This window comes from Actinia tenebrosa, unplaced genomic scaffold, assembly GCF_029948245.1.
Source record: "Actinia tenebrosa isolate PJP-AT-01 unplaced genomic scaffold, QUT_ActTen_1.0 PGA_scaffold11__36_contigs__length_13525064, whole genome shotgun sequence".
In the NCBI taxonomy this organism is placed as follows: domain Eukaryota; kingdom Metazoa; phylum Cnidaria; class Anthozoa; order Actiniaria; family Actiniidae; genus Actinia; species Actinia tenebrosa.
The window spans coordinates 8,319,120-8,340,444 of NW_028292571.1; the positions used below are offsets into that span (position 1 = coordinate 8,319,120).

General features: G+C 36.9%; 2 protein-coding genes across 2 annotated transcripts; one reads left to right on the forward strand and one right to left on the reverse strand.

Annotated features, from left to right (window-relative positions):
* Positions 1-2,481: 2,481 nt before the first annotated feature.
* LOC116299878 (tropomodulin-1) lies at positions 2,482-13,158 on the forward strand. The gene is made up of 8 exons (XM_031708595.2): positions 2,482-2,848; positions 6,797-7,067; positions 8,195-8,302; positions 8,381-8,619; positions 8,830-8,913; positions 9,424-9,483; positions 10,830-10,974; positions 11,757-13,158. The coding sequence occupies exons 1-8, from the start codon at positions 2,720-2,722 to the stop codon at positions 11,888-11,890; spliced, it is 1,170 nt and encodes a 389-aa protein (XP_031564455.2). The 5' UTR covers positions 2,482-2,719; the 3' UTR covers positions 11,891-13,158.
* A 2,514-nt stretch (positions 13,159-15,672) lies between these two features.
* Positions 15,673-20,447, reverse strand: LOC116299872 (chondroitin sulfate N-acetylgalactosaminyltransferase 1). The gene is made up of 3 exons (XM_031708590.1): positions 18,971-20,447; positions 17,891-18,047; positions 15,673-17,293 (listed from the first exon to the last, which is right to left on the reverse strand). The coding sequence occupies exons 1-3, from the start codon at positions 20,325-20,327 to the stop codon at positions 17,101-17,103; spliced, it is 1,707 nt and encodes a 568-aa protein (XP_031564450.1). The 5' UTR covers positions 20,328-20,447; the 3' UTR covers positions 15,673-17,100.
* Between the last annotated feature and the right edge of the window lie 878 nt (positions 20,448-21,325).

The following is a 21,325-nucleotide window of genomic DNA, read 5'->3' on the forward strand; positions in this document are numbered from 1 at the left end:
TAAAGCCATGTCTTGTTATTTCTTGTCAGGCTCCCTCTCAATACAATAGCTTACTATCAACAGTTAAGATCACAAGCAGTCTTTGGCCGTGTGAACCCAAAATCCAGACTTTGCCTTCTTTGCCCAACTTTCACAACGTCTCCCCGAACGCACCATTGGCGTGCACTCGATCCAAGAGGCTTACACTATCCCCAAAGCCCGGCTACTAGTACGGCGTTCTTCTGCGAGGCATAAGCTGTAACGCTGTGAAGCTGTATCCATACCAGAACTTCGCACTTACTTTTCCAATGTCGATGTAAGTGTAACCACTTCTCCAATACTTTTCCTTACGGAAACCAACTCTTGTACTCGGCTTCAACGCGAGCTATGAGGCGTCTCTGCCATTTTTCTCCACGCCTTTTCAAGTACCGTTTCCCCCCACATTAATACTCTTCGACTTTCCAATCTCCTTCTGTTACAAGGCAATTTTTTTTGTAATTACCTTTATTTATTGTTTGGTGGGAAAATTATGCAAAAATTGTTTTCCACAGCGGGAATCGAACTCAGCCCACGGCGGTGACAGCACCAAATTCTAACCATTAGACCACGTGTGAATACGATAAATATACGTTTACGATTGTGGTATGTTACTACCTTAACTTCCGTCGTTAGATTGTCATTACCTTTATTTTGAATCATCATCTTTTTTTCCTCTTAGGTTTGACTCTGCCTCAAAATAGAAAACAATTTGTGTTCTTATCATTTTTGTCTTTTTATTTGGCATATAAGAAGGCAAAAGGCATATTTCATCGCCTGAAATTAAGGTAGTTACATATTAGATTAGATTAGTATTTGTAGTTTTTATAGATTATCCTTCATAGATTTCGAATAATTAAGTTTTCGTATATAGTTTTGATAATTATATTGTATGTATATAGTTTTAACGGATTGTAAATTATTTTATACTTTATTTATGTTACATTGTGGATAAAAATCCCTGTCAAAGGGAGCTTCGATAAAGTTTGTATGATTGTATATCAGTCAGTTGAGGGCATGTCCTCTTAAGCATACCAAGAAGCTTGTTAGCTTTGGCTGTGACGGTTCTAATATGCTTGTCCCAGTTAAGGCTACTTGTGTGTGATGGTGACTCCGAGATCTTTTTCCTCTTGTGTACGTTGGATTACCTCTGCGCCAAGGTGGTAATCACTATGCAGGATTGGACTTTTCTTGCGTGTCACTGTCAGTAGCTTACATTTGGAGCCATTGAATTTGATGTTGTTGTTGAAGCTCCAAACATTAAGCCTAGAAAGTACATTCTCTAGGTCTTCGCAGTCGAGATGGGAAGTAACTTTATGAAATATCTTGGTGTCGTCAGCGTACATAGCAGCCGTAGTTTCCTTGGGAATGACATCAGGAGGATTGTTTATAAACAAAACAAAAAGAAGAGGACCCAAAATGCTGCCTTGAGGTACTCCGTAGGTGATTGGAGCCAATGAAGATGCAACACTGTCGACCACAACTCTTTGAGAACGACCATTTAAATAGTCCTTGAACCAGTTCAGGAGCATCCCACCAATGCCGTACGTTCTTAGCTTACTTAAGAAGATCTTATGGTCGACTTTGTCGAATGCTTTGGCAAATTAGGGTATGTGTCAATCAAGTTGAATAAGTATAATAACAGATTAACCTACTGATCAGAGGCGTAGCCAGACTGAAAAATCATGTTAACCGAGGCAAGGGACCGCAATGTCGGGGGCAACAAGAAATTCATACCTTAGAAATGCGATTTCCAGCGTTTTGAGGGACATTTGTGACATTTTGCCGAGGTAACTGTTTTCCTTAGGAATGAGGGCAAAACCTCTCAAAGTGAAATCTTGGATTTTGCTTCCAAATATCTCCAAAACTAAAAGCCAAATCACAGAAATATATGGACTGTTTGTCTGTATGTATGCTAAAAAACATATTTGAGTATAGAAATTGCCACTACACACCCCCAGTATCGAGCATTTGAACAGGTCTCTGAGGGGGGAGGGGGTATGTACCTGTACCCACCACCTTAATTCATAAAATCGGGTCCCTAATTTGGACCATTGTTTTGACCACGCCCCTTAAAGTGGCTACGAGGGAGAATGAGAATATGAGAATTACATTAATATTTTGCCCAGGAGTAAGAAAAAAGTTAACCTCAAAACCTCAAAACAGGGAGAGTCCCCCCCCCCCTCCCCTCCCCTTTACATACACACCGACACACTTTAAAAATGGTTCCGCCGTCCCTGCTACGCTTTCCGCTTTCCAGGAACTGTTTTTTTCAACGCATAGTTTTTTAACTTCTTTCCAACTTGTGCTTGACATATTCATAAGTACTAATTGTAAAGCTGATTAAGGCCATATTCCAAGAAGTTCCACAGGAGGCCCGAGCTACAAAATGTGAAAAATGCTCTTTGGGCTTCCTGTGTGTAAAGTAACCATTATTCCCCACTCTCCCTTCCCCTAACCTGTGATTGATCCACAAGGGCGTTTAGCTTCTAGTCTTCAAAGGGAGTGAGTTTGGAGTTCTGGAAGATTCCTTCGTATTTTACCTCGATTTACTTCCAGCATATTTTCAAGAATCCTCCAGAATACCCCTTAAAGTCTTCAAGATATCATACTTCGCTGAACTTGGGCTTTCTTAGTTTGGAAATAGCAAAAAATATCACAGATTTGAAAGGCTGTTCTCGACGTTTTTGTTCTGTCGGTCGCCATGTCTTGGATTAAACAGAAGAAAGAGCCCGTGGATCTCTCCAAATACCAAGATATCGATGAAGATCTCATCGTTGAAGGACTTACAGAAGATGAAATAAGGGAACTGAATGCATCCATCGACCCCGAGGTAACAATCCCTTGCTAAAAATCTTGCTTTTCAGCTACGCCATACCTAAACACTTGTTTACACTTATGCTTCACTCTGTAAAACTTATCAAATAGGTCTGCCACGAGGCTACATAACCATTCTTTCAGCTAAAATATTATTAAACGTATCTTCCAGATTGCTAGTAAGGTCGATAAGGATTGAAAAACTAGTTTTATAAGCATATTTCTTTGCAAAAAATATAGACTTGGTTCGTATATAATCGTTCAAACCCGAAGCTTTGATCTGCGTGCGTTCGACTTGCCCACGAGTGATTCTTCGAATCATTGCACTATCGCCCCGGCATTCATGAGCTTTTTTCCTTTCTCTTTATTCTTATATTCTTTAAACGATTTACAGTTTTACAAAATATTGCTAAATTATCTTCAATACTCGATAAAATGCCATATAGCGTGCTGGCTTGTAGCCAAGCCATGGAGTACTAGTCAAGATTAATTGTTTGTAGACTTTGATAGAAAAATAACTTCCATACGGTATATCAAAATTCGTAAACTTCCGTCGTATTTTTTACACATTAGTGTTAAGCCAGTTTCTGAATATGACATAGGACTCTAGGTAATATCAATATGATGTGTCTTAGTGCATTTTGCCTTCTGTGATAATCAACAGCTGAGCAAATTCATTGAATACATTAATAATATGACCTAAACCTCTTGATAATGCAATTCAGCTATATAGCATACGTAATAAAGATAGTACTTACACTAGTACTGACATTTTCAACATTGCACAGACTTGGTAAGTTGCAAGCTGCATTGTGAATTATTTATTATTTTTTGCTGCTGTTGATCAAAAATAATCAGCCTGTACCTTTTATATTTTTGACTGGCAGCAGTAAAAAACTAAGCTCCTGCAGGCAGCTTGCAGCTATAGCTACCAAGTTCACAGAATTGGTGATCGGTCAACAACATCCGTATTGCCTTATATTCATTTATTTATTATTATATTTTAGTCAGCTTACATATATTTTTGGGGAATTTTTGGAAGGCATATATATATTGCAGCTTGAAAAAAACAACATATTTAGTGTTTTAATCTGCTAGATCTTTTCTTTTTAAACAACAAGCTTTAGGTTGATTTGGTTGTAAGCTACATGTACATCATGAAGCCCAATGTCAAGGTGCAATGCAATTCAGCAGTGACTGCATAATAATTGCAATTAAAAGGTTTATTCTTTAAGTGCCTATAACGCTTATTATTTTTACTTTAGGCGTCAAAATACAAGTCATTCTAAAATACATCAAAATAATTTTTTGATTCTGAGCAGACAAACCTTGTAAATTGCATCTCAACTTTGAATTCTGGCTGAGTAGAGTGATGATCTAGTTGAATGTGACGTCAAAGGAACAAATTGATGTTAGATTCTCCTTCATTCTGTATAAATTTCCCTAGTATTGACAACAACTTTTCCTGTTCTTGCGGCCTTAGAATTATGTTAAAGATCTCACTGCACAGTGCATGAAATGAAGTTAATTAATAGTTTTAAGTGAAAAACAACCAAAGGATTGACAAAGGAATAACTGCATAATTAGGCTGTAAACACTCCAATTTATTGCTGTCTCAAGTGAACTAAATTCTCTTAAAGGGGTACTTGGATGAAAATGCCCAAATTTTTTTTCAAAGTCGAGTAATTGAAGTATTTGTGGATAATTTGACTCAATTATGTATATGTAAACCAGATTAGTGAAATTTTTTGCCTGGGAGCCACTTGCAGTTGAGAAATTTTGGGTTAAAAGAGAAAAGAACAATAGGATTGACATCATTTACTCATAATTTATATGCTGAATAAAATTGATAATTAAGTCATTTCCAATCTTATTCATTTTCATCCAAGTGCCCCTTTAAAGAACTTTTTGAGTTTACAGAAGGAGATCCCTTTAACTAATAGAATTTTTGAATAACCTTAGTGAGGTTAATAAAATATTTTTTTATATGACCGTGAATCTTAGAGCCTGGACACTAGCAAATTGAGCAATCTGATTGGATAGATCGCATTGCTGTCTAGTCTAGATTCTCCGGTATTAACCAGTCCGATCGCATATTAAGCTTATGGCGAAAACATTTTGTCCTTTTCAATGAAAAGTGGTCATATAATAAAACTCTTATCAACCGAGCTTGGTCGGTCTGTACGGGATAATCTTGAACTTGGTCGGGTACAGGCCTTGCTTGCTTGGTCAGTACATTCCGACCTCGGTCAAGATTATCCCGTACATGACCTCCCGCTCGGTTAATAAGATCTAATTCTAAAATATTTTGAATGAGTTACAAGTTGAACTTGCATGACATTTTATCTATTTGAATTTGTTCACATTGCACATCATCCAGTACCATTGTTTTACTTTTACTATTAGAATCTTCACGGTCGATACAACAAAGCATTTTCTTAATAAGCTGGTCTCTTAGTTTATATCTACATGTTTATCATGCATTGATTTTCTAGCCTTCCTTTTTTGAAAGGAAATTTGACCATCTACAGTAACCATGGGCTGCTGGAGTCTATTTGGTTTGTGAGGGGGAGTTATGCTTCTTAGTAGAACAAATATATCACTATCTGTCTGTCTATGTTTTATCGACTGTTACGTTAGTCTTCCATGAATAAACATGAATTAAAGGGTCGTTTAATCTCCTTAGTTTTCTTCAATTTGAACCGCCATCTTTGCCTTTTCTAATAAGCCCCCTATATCTTATTATGAAAAACCCCAAATATGTCCTTAAAACAGGGAGCCCAGTTTCTGTTGTATTTTCTTTTTACTAAAAATTAAGAAGGTAGGCCCAAAGTGGGCGTTGCCACCCTTTCAACCAATGAGATGTATGGATTATGTACCATGTGATCACTTTGAATTGCTTTGAGTTCGATGCCAGTCGTTTTGTCATCTTACGACCTGGTTTCAGTTTACAGGTCCAAAGTTCGTTATGCGAACTCCTTAGGAAACAATTCACTCAACTGGTTCTCGTAGTTGTCAACAATTAAAATGCTCTCGATCCCAATACAAGTACTGCTTTTTAAATCTTATATTATTAACTAAATTGCAGTCAACTAAATTGCTGTCAATAAAACGTTCTTCTTAGAAAAGATTAAATATGTTTACTGCTGAGCACTTTCAAAGAATGTTTCAGTGCATGATTTAAAATATGGCGAGCAAACATCGGTGCTAACATCATGTTTACTGTTTTAAAAATATGAACAGCTCAGCTTTAAATAAATCTGAAATCCAATTACTGCTGTGCATTTTGCTTAGTAGTTTTGTTTTGACCACTAGTTTTAATCCATTGGATTGCGTTATACACATGGAAGTACTGTATCTCCCTGTTAAATTTTGATAATAAGAAAATATTTTCAGCTAACAAACTTTTCATGTCTGTAAGAAGTATCCAAAATAAGAGTTTTCAATAGTAACTCTAACCATTTTAAATCAAGGGAATCTTTCAACAGCGATATGTGTTACTTAAACCTAAAGATCCTCAAACGCTGCATTTTATGAGATGAAATGGCTCATGACAGGAAATTCCATTGTTTATGTTCTTCAGATACTGTTAAGTGAGATCAACTTGTTTACAATGTATTTATAGTATAAAACGAGTAGTCATTATGTACTTTAAATCCAATTTTTTATTAATTCATACATTGGGCTCCCTGTGGATTCAAAGACCAAAAATTTTACTCATTAATCTAACTCAGCACATTAGAGTGCAAACAATATAACCGTGAAACTTGAGTTATACTAAATAGCACAATTTCATGCAAATTCCATTGTTTTCTATTGTTTAATTAGCACTATTTTGTACTATTTAGTGATCAGTGTCTCATGGATTAATTGTTTGCACTCTACATAGCTCTATTTAAGTACTGTAATTGAATATGCCTGTTTGCTGTGCATCCGTTTGATTTAAAAAATTATTTGTTTGCAGAATGCCCTTCTCCCTTCACACATGAGAAATGATTACAAAACAGACAAGGCACCTACAGGTCCTTTCAATCGTGAAAAGTTACTTGAACATTTAGAAGAGCAAGCAAAGAATGAAGCTGAGAGAGAGGATCTCATGCCATACAAGAAAGAAACTAGAGGAAAAGTTTTTGTACCAAAGGACACTCAAAAACATGAAGAAGAACAAGCTCTTCCTGACGATCTGAGTGATGTGCTGGAAAATGCTACAGAAGAAGAACTTCTTGAATTAGCTGGTAAGTAGATTCATTGTTATGATATACACGACTCTCATAGCTCAGTTTCTTTCTGATAGACAAAATGAGACCTTTTTACCAGAAAATAGCAATGCTATTTGAGAAAGTACGTCATGAAATTTAAATCAATTTTCTTTTGTTAAATTTTACTGAATACCAAAGAAATTATGAAAGATCAAAAAATATATAGAGTTTTGTATGTATGTATTATCACTGGAAGCCTTGGTGGCTCTGTTGTGGTGCATTTTGATTTTCATTCGTGGTTGCATGGTAAAAATCAACATGTGAGTTGAGCGTTGTGTGCATAGAATATTAAATGTAGTGGTAGTGCATGTGAGCGAAAAGTGTCCCCAATTAGTGCGAAAACGCTAGAATGACTAGACACGTAAATAAAGTGATTTATTTATTTTATTTTCAAGCCCTCAAATGGTCACATCGTATCAAGGATTTATTACACCTTCATTAGAAAGTCATACATATTATCTAATTCAACAAGCTTAATGCTTAAAAGGGTTCCCCTCCAAAGACATTGATTTTCCAAGTTTGTGTAAATTAGCAGAAGCCAGTTGTGAAAGCAGTGTATAGCTATAAAAGTAAAGAGTGAACAGCTTTCAGAAATCTGAGTTTTTCCACTTTAAAACTGACTCTGTTGCAAAACACTTGAAGCACAGGAGGGATTATCTGCAAACATTTCTTGATCATATACACCTAAATGAAAAAATGTTGGGTTCAAATAAAAGTTATATCATCAAAGCTAAGACTGAAGGGGAGCATGGGAAGACAAACAATTATGTTAATTTCATGCGTATTGCAGTTTTCCCTTCCTGTGCACACAAATCCTTTTTGGTCTTAGCTTCAATGACATGACCTTCTCGAACCCGACAACGTTTTTTCAGTTAGGTGTATATACAGTATTGTGGGTTTAGCTAGGGTTCAAACTGAAGATAATTTTAGAGTACCAATATTTGGAGCATGTCATACTTTGCACAAGAGGTGCATTTTTTATGAGCTAAATAAGATGCACTGCACATACAAGAACTGCCGGCCTGTTTTAATTATTTGGATATCATTTTGTGTGTTACAATTCCTAACTCAAAGGTTAATAAAACAGTCTAATTATATTTTAGGGGTGCTTGGAATTCATCAAATGCTGACTCAAGCACAGAGTCACCAGGCAGAGAAAGAGTCCTCTGGTCGTGTTTTGAAGGGCAGCGGCTTGAAGAAATATACTCCAGGTAAGAGAGAGCACCCATAAAGGAGATACCTTGCCTTCTGTCTCTCTCACAGGGGATTATTTTCTTTTGTCGCCATAGGAATTGTAATGGGTGCCAGAGTCAAGAAGACAGACCTAACTGCAGTCAATGAACTTGATTTAGAAAAAGCCATGAAAAAGCTGAGGGAAAATGATCCAAGTCTGACCAAACTAAACCTTAACAACCATAAGGATGTGACGCCGGCAATTTTGGAAGAAATTGCTGATCTAATGATGACGAATGATCATCTGAAGCATCTTGAGCTTTCTAACACTCAGATGTCATCCATGATTGGCAAGGTGAGTTAAGGCACATCCTTGGGGCAAGGGAAGAACAAGGTGCATTCTGGTATTGCCAACCATATAACAACCATTTACTTATTCACCCAGTCATTAAGTTATTCACCAAACTTTTTATCCTTGCAATTTTTTTTAAAGGCTTGAAGTTTTTCTAATGAGATATACAGTAAATATAGTTTGATCTTCTCCTATTTTCGTGTTTCACTCCAGAAATTTGTAGGTGTACTGAAAACGAACAAGACGCTCAAAACATTTAATGTGGAATCAAATTTCCTTTCAAGTGATTTACTTTTGGTAAGAACAATCATAGCTGTTGTAAACTATTTATTTAGTTCCTTTCCTTCCTTCTTTCCTTCCTTCCTTCCTTTGTTCCTTCCTTCCTTCCTTGCTTGCTTGCTTCTTTGCTTGCTTGCTTGCTTGCTTCCTTCTTTCCTTCCTTCCTTGCTTCCTTCCTTACGTGCTTGTTTGCTTGCTTCCTTGCTTGCTTCCCTCCTTCCTTCTGTCTGCCGTCCGTCAATCTTTTTTTTTATTATATTATTCTTTCTTTCAAACCTTTCTTCCTTCCTTCTATCTCTTCTTCCTTCCTTCCATCATCTTTTGTTATTTATGTTGAATATTTGGACGAGTGAGTTGATATCTGCACAGGCTTCCCAGACTCTCAGTTCGTTTTTTTAGGTAACGGGCTTCCTGTGGCATTTATGACTGGCTTCGGCCGTGTAATTTCCCCCGGGGGTACTGTGTATTTTTCCTGTAATCATGGCTTGAGGTGATATTTTATTTTTTCGTTTTCCATCTTTTCATCAGGACATGGTTAATGCTATCAAAGGCAACACTACATTAAGAGAGTTACGACTTGATAACCAGGTAGGCTTGTTATATAGATGTGCTAGGTCTGCAGTCACCATCTTGCTATAATAGTTCACTCTGACTTTCAAGTTTTAAATCAAAATCAGTTCGTGAGTCATTCAACGGCGATTTTGGGGAGAAACCAAAACTTTATACCAAATAATAATACTTTTTGATTAAAAGTTTTAAGCTTCTTAAAATTTAAAATCTTTTTATTTATTTTTAATTACGATTTTATTTCACAATGAGATACATGCGGAACTAAAGTTGGAGTAACAAAAGCATTGTCACATGCCAACAACTATGGCTTTGGTGGACAGTCATGATGATCTCACAAAATATGTTCACTTGGCAAATAACTATTTCATGAAATCATTCAAAGAATAGACCCCTTGCTTGAGACGTCATAGAACCTCAATGTGGAAATCAGAAAATAATTTAAATCCCTTTAGAATACACCAATCCCACATTTGTGCCTTCCTAGTTACTGTTGCTACGTTCAAGGGGTTTATTGGCTCATCTGCATGCGTGTAGTTTTTGATATCATATTAGTCACTCCTCTATTCATTTGTGTGCACTGTTTTGCAATCTGATTATCATAGCAACAATGTTGTTTATTATGAAGTGTAACGTACACTTATATACCTATAATAACTTAGCCAAGGAGACTGCAACATTTGTATAGACTGCTAGTTTAATGGATTGATGTTTTTACTTAAAGTGCCTATACCACCTAACTTAATGTTTTTAGTATTGATGCTACATAAAGTGAATAGTTGAATGGTAAAAAAATTTCATATGATTTGAGTGATGCATCTTGAAGACATCAAGGTTTATATTTCCAAATATGTTAATGATTGTGATGTCATTATAGGAATTTGAGTTTGCTTCTCATTGATTTTAAATTGCAGCACTGATTACTATGAGAAATCAAATTTTCTATTTATTCTCTATAAACCCTGAGTAAGACAATGATGTTATATACAGGATATTTTGCTTCCCTAGAAAAAGTTTGTATATTTAATTATGCCTATAATGACATCACACTCATTAACATAATGAAAATATAAACCTTGATATCTCCAAGATGCATCACTCAAATTATATGAAATTCTTTTACCATTCAAAGATTCACTTTATGTAGAATCAATACTGAAAATATTAAGTTAGACCGTGGTATAGGCACTTTAAATGTGCATTATCTTGATTATCATAGCTATACTCCTGTTTCTGCGACCCAAAAGCTCAAATGTCAAAGAAGTCGCAAAAACAAAGCAAAGCAAAAGAAACAAACAAAACAAACACAAAGCAAAAAAAAAACAACAACAACCTAAATGCTGATTTTTTTCTAATTTGTTGTTTAGTGTGGGACATTAGGTGCAAAGTTTGAACAAAAGATTGTCCGCTCACTGGAGGATAACACGTCACTGCTTAAGTTTAGCCTTAGTTTTGAAACCCAGTACCCAAGGATACGGGCTGCTGAACTGATGGTTAGAAACAATGATGCAGGTAAAGAGAAAAACAATACTTGGATGGATAGGGGTGAATGACTGAATGGATGGGTTGGTGGATGTGTGGGTGGGTGGGTTTGTTGATGGATGGATGGGTGAATGGATGGGTTGGTGGATGTGTGGGTGGGTGGATGGATGGATGGATGGATGGGTGATATGGATGAATGGATGGGTGAAATAACTAGGTGAGTGAAATGGATGGATGGATGGATAGGTGGGTGGGTGGATGAAATGGATGGGTGCAGGGGCAGCGGAACCGGGGGGCCGGGGGGGGAACGTGCCCCCCCCAAAAATTATTGGTTCTTAGTCATTGTTTTACGACACATGCGTCTGCAATCAAACGAAACATTGTCATTATCACATAGCGTTAAATATAATCTTCAGTGCCCCCCCCCCCCCCCCCAAAGATTTTTGCAGTGCCCCCCCTCAAAGATTTCTAGCTTTGAAATGGATAGATGAAAGAGTGGGTAGGTGAGTAGTTAGCGGGATGAATAATTGAATGGATAGATTGATGGAGGATTGAATGGAAGGGTGAATGGATGTCGACGATTGGATGGGTGGGTGAGTAGATGGGTAGATAGCGGATGAATAAATAAATTGACGGATGGATAGTTGGATGATAAAAACAAACACTCGGTGAATGGATAAAATAGAATCAGCGCGTAGAGACGCTAGCAGATGGTTGGCTAAAAAGATTTGGATTAAATGAACTTAAGGAAATATGATAAATTTAATAAAATCTCTTGTTTTTTTTACTAACATTGGTTATCATTCCTGCAGCTCGTCTCGCCAGAAATGATGGTAAAGATGATGAAGAGGATGAAGACGATGCAGTGGAAGAAGAGGAAGATGAAGATGAGGAGGATGATGATGACGATGAAGAGGATGATGATGATGATGAGGAAGGAGAATAATAGACTTAGTAAATTCTATCTTACGCTAAAACGAACGTACAATACGTTGATATAAAGTAACTTTCCCTAACTTTCCGTTTTAAGTATTGCGATTGTAGTTGAACCTCTTGTATACGATCACCTAGTAGACCGACCAACGACTCTCTACTCTAGGCGACCACTGTTCAAATACCTTATATAGCAGCGTACACTTTCTTCATTTAGTGATTTTGTTAAAAAGTCAATAATTCTTGAGGGCATGTGACGTCAATGCTACCATGTTCGAGGAAACCATGTTCGAAGAACTCAAATTTGATAACTAAGATGAATAAAGAAATAATTGTCTGGGGATAAAAGTTAAAAAAAAGGAAACTTTTCAAATAGAGGCACACCATCGACGAAGGTTAACTGATCGAATGCAGACCAGAGAAGAAAGTACATTCAAACTTCTTGAAGCAAATTGTACATTTCCCTTTGATAACATTTGCCATTCTCTTAAATATTGTATTCTGCCCTCCAGCGTCAGGAAAGTTTGTTGCATCACTCTCACACTTGATTGTATATATACAAGGTTCAACTTAATCCATTTATCCTTGGGTTTAAAGATCTCTCCTAACTCCATACTGTGCATGGTGTATGCCTCGAGATGTTCCCCTAAGATTAGGAATAATTTCAAATTACTGTATTACAACCTATTCAATTCATAAATAAGCTAAATGTCTAAAAACTACCGAGCGAATGTCGAGATAACTGCTTTTCCAGGCTATTTGTTCCTTTAACTAAAACACTAGTTGATCATTTGAGATTAGTATTTAAAATTAGTAGATGCTGTGTTGTACCCGTCAGGAATGGCATGCAATAGAATCTCTTTTGTTGATACGTTACCGGCCACATCTGTTATTCGCCTTTGTGTGATGTAAAATGCTTTGTTCGGTTTGATCTCTATTCGTTATCGACCATTTACGACCGCCTCAAAACATCTATCATTTTTCATTTGTCAATCCTGTGTTTTCTATCATCATCACAGGCAACCCGTTCTCGGGAAATTTAAATGAAAACATTTTCAGTCACTTCGAGAAATTTTCAAAAGGTATCTACAAAAGGAGATTCAGGTTATTTAGATTTAATATGTATTTTAGGGCAAACATTGTAAGATATTTTATTTTGGAATTAAGTTTTATTTTTAAACCTCTAAGCGTGGTTTAACTTGGCAAATGTTTTATGAATATTTCCAATGTGATATTGTAGTTCATTGTGGATGAATTAAAATACATCTGTACTGTATCAAATATTATTAGTCATTTTTGAATCCCTCTACACTTCTCATCCCCACCTCTCATCCCCACCTCTCGTCCCCACCTCTCATGACCACCTCTCATGCCCACCTCTCGTCCCCACCTCTGATCCCTACCTCTCGTCCCCACCTCTCGTCCCCACCTCTCGTCCCCACCTCTCATGCACACCTCTCCTCCCCACCTCTTATCCCCACCTCTCATGCCTACTTCTCATCCCCACCTCTCATGCCCACCTCTCGTCCCCACCTCTCATGCCCACCTCTCGTCCCCACCCCTCGTCCCCACCTCTCGTCCCCACCTCTCATACCCACCTCTCGTCCCCACCTCTCGTCCCCACCTCTCATGCCCACCTCTCCTCCCCACCTCTTATCCCCACCTCTCTTCCCCACCTCTCTTCCCCACCTCTCATCCCCACCTCTCCTTTGAGAAAATATCGTTAATTCATGAAGGTGAGCTTATTTACTAGATTGTTTTCATGGAATTAAATCTTATTTGTCGCTTTTACAAGGAATGTTTGGTTTGCGAATGTACGAATAAATAAAGAGTGATTTTATTTGTATTGCACTCGAGTCACCATCTAGTAAATAAGCTAATAAGTAATACACCTGTAACAATATTTTCTCGATAATAAGCTTACCTCATCCACGGTTCGCATGCGTCAGCCATGTTGGTAGGCAACGATTCTGCTAGCCACGTGTTTTATGAAATCACGTGACGTAACTGACTTGGAGAAAGTGTTCGGGGTCACGTGACTTAGAAAAAGACGGAGCAACTGAATCCAGTTATCCTTCACTCCTTTCTAAGCTGGTAAAGACTTGTCTTAAAGGAATCCTTTCTCTGGGTTACGTAAAGATAATAAATGATGTAACTGTTAGAATACTTCAGCAGAATGACTCCATGAAACAAAATCTAGCCCCTTGTATGCAAGTCCAATGATGTACTACGACCGCCACCCGATTAGCTCAGCTGGTAAGAGCGTCGGTCGTGGTTCGAGCCTTGGCAGGACCAACACCCAGGGTCTTAAAATAACTCGGGATAAGGTGCTGCCTTTGATATAGGACGTTTGTATGATGGCGTCATTTGACTCCCACTACGTACCCTAATACTAATTAACTGGAACAAAATAAAGTGTGCAAGGGAGAACTAGAACTAAAAATAAGATATAATAAAGAATAACTTGATCAAACTAGAATTGGTGTTTTGGATGCTATAATAATACCAATGATACTTTATTTCAATTTCGAGTCTAACAAAGTAAATACTACATAGAAGTTTGAAAAGAAAGACCATGAGGTTAACTGCTACCTGTTGATTTTCGCACAAAATTTAAGTAGTGTTTAAAAAACGAGTAGGAGTGTTTTATCAGGTATAAAAGCACGAGGCGTAGCCGAGTGCTTTTATACCTGATAAAACACGATCTACGAGTTTTTTGAACTGCTTAAAACACTCATGAACAATTTATAAGATTTTGGTTCAACTGGAACCACCATACACGTCACGAACATGGATTTTTATACTTGGATAGAGATTTGACGTCATGGGCATGCGCAACCAGATTCAATAGAAGCTCCCACACGTTGGATATTGCGTGCCAAGGCAAAGACAGGCACGTTAGTCAAAGATCATTAGGGTTGACTATGGCCTTGATGAAGCTCTATGTCTTCATCTAAACTTGGATGAACATGAGAGCCTGTGATTCTCTGTCAGGTTTTTAAGAAAGATCTTAAATCTTGGCTCTTCCGGCAATCGTACAATAACCATCTTAGCTAATCATCATTACCAGTTTATTCTATGAACATTTATATATCATTTATTTATTTTCATTTATTAATGTAATTAATACTATTTTGTAATTTAAGCTTAAAATTTCTTTTCTTTTTCCATTGTAAAGCGTTGTTGAATCTTGTAGAATTGACGCTATATAAAATAAAGGTATTATTATCGTTATTATTATTATTGTTATTATTATTATTGTTATTATTATTATTATTATTATTATTTATTATTATTAACCCTTTTGTAAGATCTCGTATCCTAATTAAAAACGAGAGAAATAAATAAAATAAAATATCCCAACTACTTTAAGTTAAAATTAGATGGACCCTTTTAGCTTGGGCATAATGTTTCCCCATTTCAGACCACGTGCCATTGCCTTAAGAATTAGATGCTTTGTTTTAGTTGTATTCATATTCATTTGTCCTAGTCATGCGCAACCGTTTAAACAAATAAATGATGGTAAAGGACACTTGCATTATAGCGTCATTTACTACCACTACCATAATACCTGGAACATTATTTTCTTTTGTTCAGTTAATTAGCATCCATTGTCTTACTATTCTCATGAGGGAATACAAACTCGAATGAAAAAGAAAATTCGCGAAACATCTTGGTAGTGGTAGTAAAATGACGCCAACATGCAAACGGCCTATTGGAAATGACATGAAGATTGAAATTGAAAAATATTACGCACCAGGTTAAAAAGGTTTAAAGAAAAAGAACGACGCGGAATAAAATTGTCGTCTACCAGCATGGCTTTATTAAATCTTTTCCGTTTGTCCGTACATCCGTGTACACACCACAGGGTGTCCGTTTGATTAGAAAAATCGCAATAAATGACCAAAAAACCTTTGGCATCAGGGCAATTGAACTGATGCAAACTACTAAAATGGACGCTGTACTTCTAAGCTTAGGTTTTAACGGCTTCTCAAATGATAGTTAAATAAAAATTCTATGATTTAAAGGAATAAAAGAAATTCAGTTAATGAGTCTTAAGGGGGTGGGCGTGCAAGGGGTGAGGATTTGATAGATGTGCCCCCTTGCTGCGCTCGTGCGAGTCCACTTGTGTTTGAGCATTTAAAGACGTCATCTATATTCAGTAAGAGGATAGACAAGGTGAATTAATGAGTGATTTGTTTATATGAGAAATTTTAATGCGCGCGCACATCGTGGGCTCAAATAATGACGTCAACTGCGTTGCGTAGGGCCGTGCGCAGTTGATTTATTTTTCTATAGTAGACAACTACCGTAAGCTCATATTTTGCTGACCATTTCTTAACCAATTTTCAAGTTTTTTTAGAGCTGTTTTGTCCTGGAAGAAAATTTGAAATCTCTAAAATTTAATTTGATTGTATTTGAATGAAAGATCATCAAATGCAAAATTCGCTAAACCTGTTATTGTGTTCGTTTACATGCAGTTATCTTTTTCGTTTTTTAAATGAATATATATTAGCCAGAAAATTGCAAAAAATGTCGGCCATGGCAAACTTTGTCGAGATATTTTTCAAGAACAAAACTAGCCCCTGGTGAGTCGTGTACACGTGACAAAATTACTTGAGATTCATTAAAGTCGAAAACAAAGACTCGCGCAAAAAAAAAGTAGTGAAATTTGATTGTTTTTTTAACTGGTTTTTATTATCGGGACATTATCTTGATCTCCAATCAAAAAATAATAATAATGTCGTTTTTGCTATTCTATTCATTTCACCTTTTTTCCAGCTCTATCTAAAGTTATCTAAAGTAGGCTACCCGTGGCTAAAACAACGCGAGCTTTGCTTTTAGGCATTACCTAAATTTCAAGGAATTACGTATACACTTATTTTCAATAAAGTTAGTCACCTGCAAAGCTACAAAGCTGAGACCGGCAAGGATTATAAGTAGATACATTTTACATGTTTCAACCACTTCATAACTGTTGATGGAATTGAGTTCTTCTGGCAGTTACGAGTTCACCTCCCCTGAGCATCCTCAACTGCTGCAGTTTGTGTCGAAACCTTTACTTGTTGAATATGAAATATTTCCCATGATTCTCAGCGATCACAGCTCTCTAGGCTTTTGGTGACTAACTTTATTGAAATAAGTATATACACTTTCCTAACTAACCTAGCTGTTCAAAAATGCCCAACGAAGTATAGCGGGTCATCCCATCAGACACGTCCCCTAATCATTCTTTTCGTCGAATCCTTCGCATTTTTCGCGTAGTTTTAACAGTTGCATAGCAACCTGAGCTGCAGTCCCTTCTGTATTTGCCTTGGAACCTAAACATGATTTATACTGGTGGCTCGTGAGGTTTGGGTCGCAGTGCTTCTCATGATAGTAATGAAAAAGATCCCGATCTGGAGCACGGATTACCCTAAAAAAATGACAAAGCTATCAATATCGGGAGCCGAGGTTTGGAAAAATGTACCTCGTAGACTTGCCACAAGTTGAGGTATATAATTTGGTGACTGGCTACTTAAAAACGACTTTTTTAAAAGAAGCTAGTAATGGAATCTTAAAGTGAAATTTAATGCTGATTCAAAATGTGTCAAGAAAAATGGGGTATCTTTATTTCGAGATAATCAGCATTTACTGAATACCAACGCGCGAGCTTTGCAAAAAATGCGCCACCTGAAGTGATCAGAAAAAGTTATTCTCATAAGATGATAGTTCTTTGTAGATTATATAAAAGTGATTGATGAACATGCATTAAACTTCAAGTTCGAGGGCCGCAGGCAGGGCCCGAGGTCTTGAATTCCAATGCAACCCGAGCACTTGCGTTTTAACTGGTTTAAAAACCAAACACGCCCTATTTTTATTGTTTGATGTAGGGTTTGAATTAAGATGGAAAACCTGTCCCGGGTTTTGACTTCAGCCCCGCTCTCTCCTGTTAGTATCAAATGCTGAATTCAAAACCCGGGTTCCCTGTGCGGGAGGTGCTCGGGCCAAAAGTAGGGGGCTGAGTACTAACCTTATTCCTCGGTGTGCTATGTATCGTGAGTGCAGGAGCTGATCTTCAGATCCCCATCCCTCGATACTCAAGTCAAATCCTCCAACATTCAAATAATCAGCCCTGTATTGGCAGGTCATACCAAAGCCGTATCTGCGCCAAAAACCATACTGACGATCTGTAATCAAAACATTAAAAAAAGTTAAAAGTGAAGTGAAGTGAAGTGAAGTGAAGTGAAGTGAAGTGAAGTGAAGTGAAGTGAAGTGAAGTGAAGTGAAGTGAAGTGAAGTGAAGTGAAGTGAAGTGAAGTGAAGTGAAGTGAAGTGAAGTGAAGTGAAGTGAAGTGAAGTGAAAACCTTCCTTATGTTTCTTTTATTGACTAAATATTACTCCGTTTTTTCTTTATGATAAACCTGATTAAAATGCAACTTTTTAAATAGAAACTGGATGCATTTCCGGTCATTTGCTCCTATCTCGCGATAACTCGATCCTTTTTCGTATTTCCCTTGCAAGTTCGAGTTCTCGGGATTCATTGAGTAAGACCGGCTATAGATGGCCACACACTTCTTTTATTATCTTCTTCTTTAATATTTTTCATTTAAATTGTATTCATGTGTATAAATTTTTTAAATAATAACTGCGTATTTTTTCGCAAGGGTTAATGCTCTCGTCACCTGTTTTTTTTACTGACAAAAAAAAAAAAAAAAAAAAAAAGGAAAAAGAGAAAAAGAAGATAAAATAGAATAAAATTTAGCATAGGTAGACAGAGCCTGCGTTTCTTCTGGCCTGCGGCTAAGAACGAGGGCTCTGGCATAATCACCAGAATTTCTTGGACTTCCGGTATAAGAGCGCATGCGTTCAAAGACTTGCCAAAAATGAAAAAAATGAGTTAACCATTTCTATTTTTTTTTTTTTTTTTTTGATCGGAAGTAAACACGGAACTCCGTTTGATAGCATGATTTTCTTTAATTATATTTCACTTCCGAAAAATTGCGCATGCGCCAAAAAATGGATTATGCCAGAGCCCTTGTTCTTAGCCGCAGGCCAGACGAAATGCAGGCTCTGGGTACGAGATTGTCAGCAACTATATTATACACCAACCTATTTTTAGCTGATCCTCTGGTTCAGGAATTATTCCATCTTCATACACATTCTTCGGGTTATACAGACTAAAAACCACTGGATAATAGACTTGTTTACCAGGCTCCGTGAACGTTCTGCAACGGCGAAGGAACTCGGGCCTAAATGTAATATCAACGTCACAGAAAAATATCAACACGTTGGGATTCCTTCCTTTCCAGTAAACGACGCCATCATGAAGAGCACGACCCCGCGAGAACTCTTTGTCTCTCATTATGAGCTGATACTTACGAAAATCGTAATCATTCTCTAAATTCTGAAGAATCTTTTTCACTGTTTTAAAGTCTTTTTCTCCGTAAAGAACTAAAGTCAGAAAAACGTTTTCGCCCTTTTTTACACAGACGTTAATAAATAAATCGATGAAATTTTGAAATCGTTCCAGTCTCCCCGACAGTGGAAGAATCAGATTAATCAATTCTTTCGTTTGTCTATTTACACCTGATAAGATCTCGATGTTAGGTGGGCCTAACCTCCGACTTAAACGTACTGGAATGATTGAATCCAACAACTTTGGATGCTTAAAATATAATTCGTATTCTAAACCGGTACTGATGTCAAATCTATATACTCCTTCAAAGAGATGTTCCTTTGTCATTTGCAAAGACTTGTTTACATTGAGTTCACGTAAAACCACATCCTGAACATCTATTATATGTTTTTTCATAGGTTTTATTTTTCTGGTTTCTTTCCTTTGTCCTCGGAAAATATATTCTTTCGGCTTAGGGTCGGTTGGTGCCTCGAAAACGTGGGTTTTAGCAAAGCTTTGAAATGGTATATCCTCAGGAATCTCCAAAGGAGATTTTTTAGAAACTTCTTGATTATCTTCTTCTGTGCCATCGACTGGCCGTTTTTCGGGAATTCTCCATTGATCTTTCAGGCTTTTATTTCTAACCTTTTCCGCTTCGGTAAAAAGATAGACATTTCGATTTTTTAATTCCAATATTTTCTGTTTTAAAATATTTTTATCGTACTCCATGGTCTGTATCTTCTCTTGCAAGCGTTTGTTTAGTTTTTTATAAGCAAGTAATTGCGATTTCAAAGTCTCTGTTTCACGCCGAAGAACCTCTTCTCTTAATTTGAAACCTGAAACATTCCCTTGGTCATCACGTGAAGTGTCTATCTTTCTTATTCCTTGTCCTTTTATCTCTCGCTTCACTTTAAGCCGTCGACTGTTTTCCATATCTATTAACTCCAGGGTCTCCTTCTTAGAACGTATAGCGTCATTACCGACATGATAAAGATGATAGATCAGAAGCACACATATTATACAACAGATATATGCTGCGGTTCTTTGAAATTTGACTGATATATATGCCATTGTAGGACTGAATTTTGCCTCTCCAATACAACATATTATAATTGGTCATTTACATACCACCAAAGGATCATTCCAGTGCCGTTGTATTTGTGATATAAATGATCTTATCAAATCGACTTCGAATATTCTAAGAGTGAATGTTGTGAAACACGTGTTTTAGAGGATGGAAATTTAAACCTGCTAAAAATGCATTCCTTTCCCATATTAATAATACGCTTCACTAGCTATGAAAGATTTTTGACAGGTACCTGTCATTTTTTTTTTAAAATAAACTTTTTTTACAACAGTTTGTTTCACGGGCCAAGTAAAATCACTCTAGTGAATTCTTTTATAATACATTTTTCAAGATATGGTCTCTTGATTTTTTAAATTTTACAACAATAATAAAAGACAACGTTATTTTAAAAAGACGACATTTGGACGTCACAGTCTCTTGATGTCATGATTAGGTCATTGCTAAAAAAACGAGAGCCCCAAATAGTAAAAGGGAAATAAATATTTTTTTACATGTGCTAAGTTATAATGGCTAAACCAAAAATTATTTTGCATTAATAGAGTGTGTTTCAGTAGTAGGGTAGGGATGGCACGGGCCGGATTTTGGGTGGGCTAGTGGTGGGCTAGTGGTGGGCACATTAATTATTCATCAAATATTACTATAAAATGACGAGCAGGTATTGTTTCGGGTTACCATGACGACCAATTGACGTCATGAGACTATTGTTGACCGGTATGAACAAGTCTTTGTTTCGGACATGGTGGGCCAGTGATGGGCACAGCATCCATTGTTTATTAAATCGTTATCATAAAATGACGAACAGGACGAGTCACATTAATTATTCACCAACCATTAGCATAAAATGACGAGCAGGTATTGTTTCGGGTTACCATGACGACCAATTGACGTCATGAGACGAGTAGGACGAGCACATCCATTGTTTATTAAATCGTTACCATAAAATGACGAGCAGACTATTGTTTATTAAACCATTACCATTAAA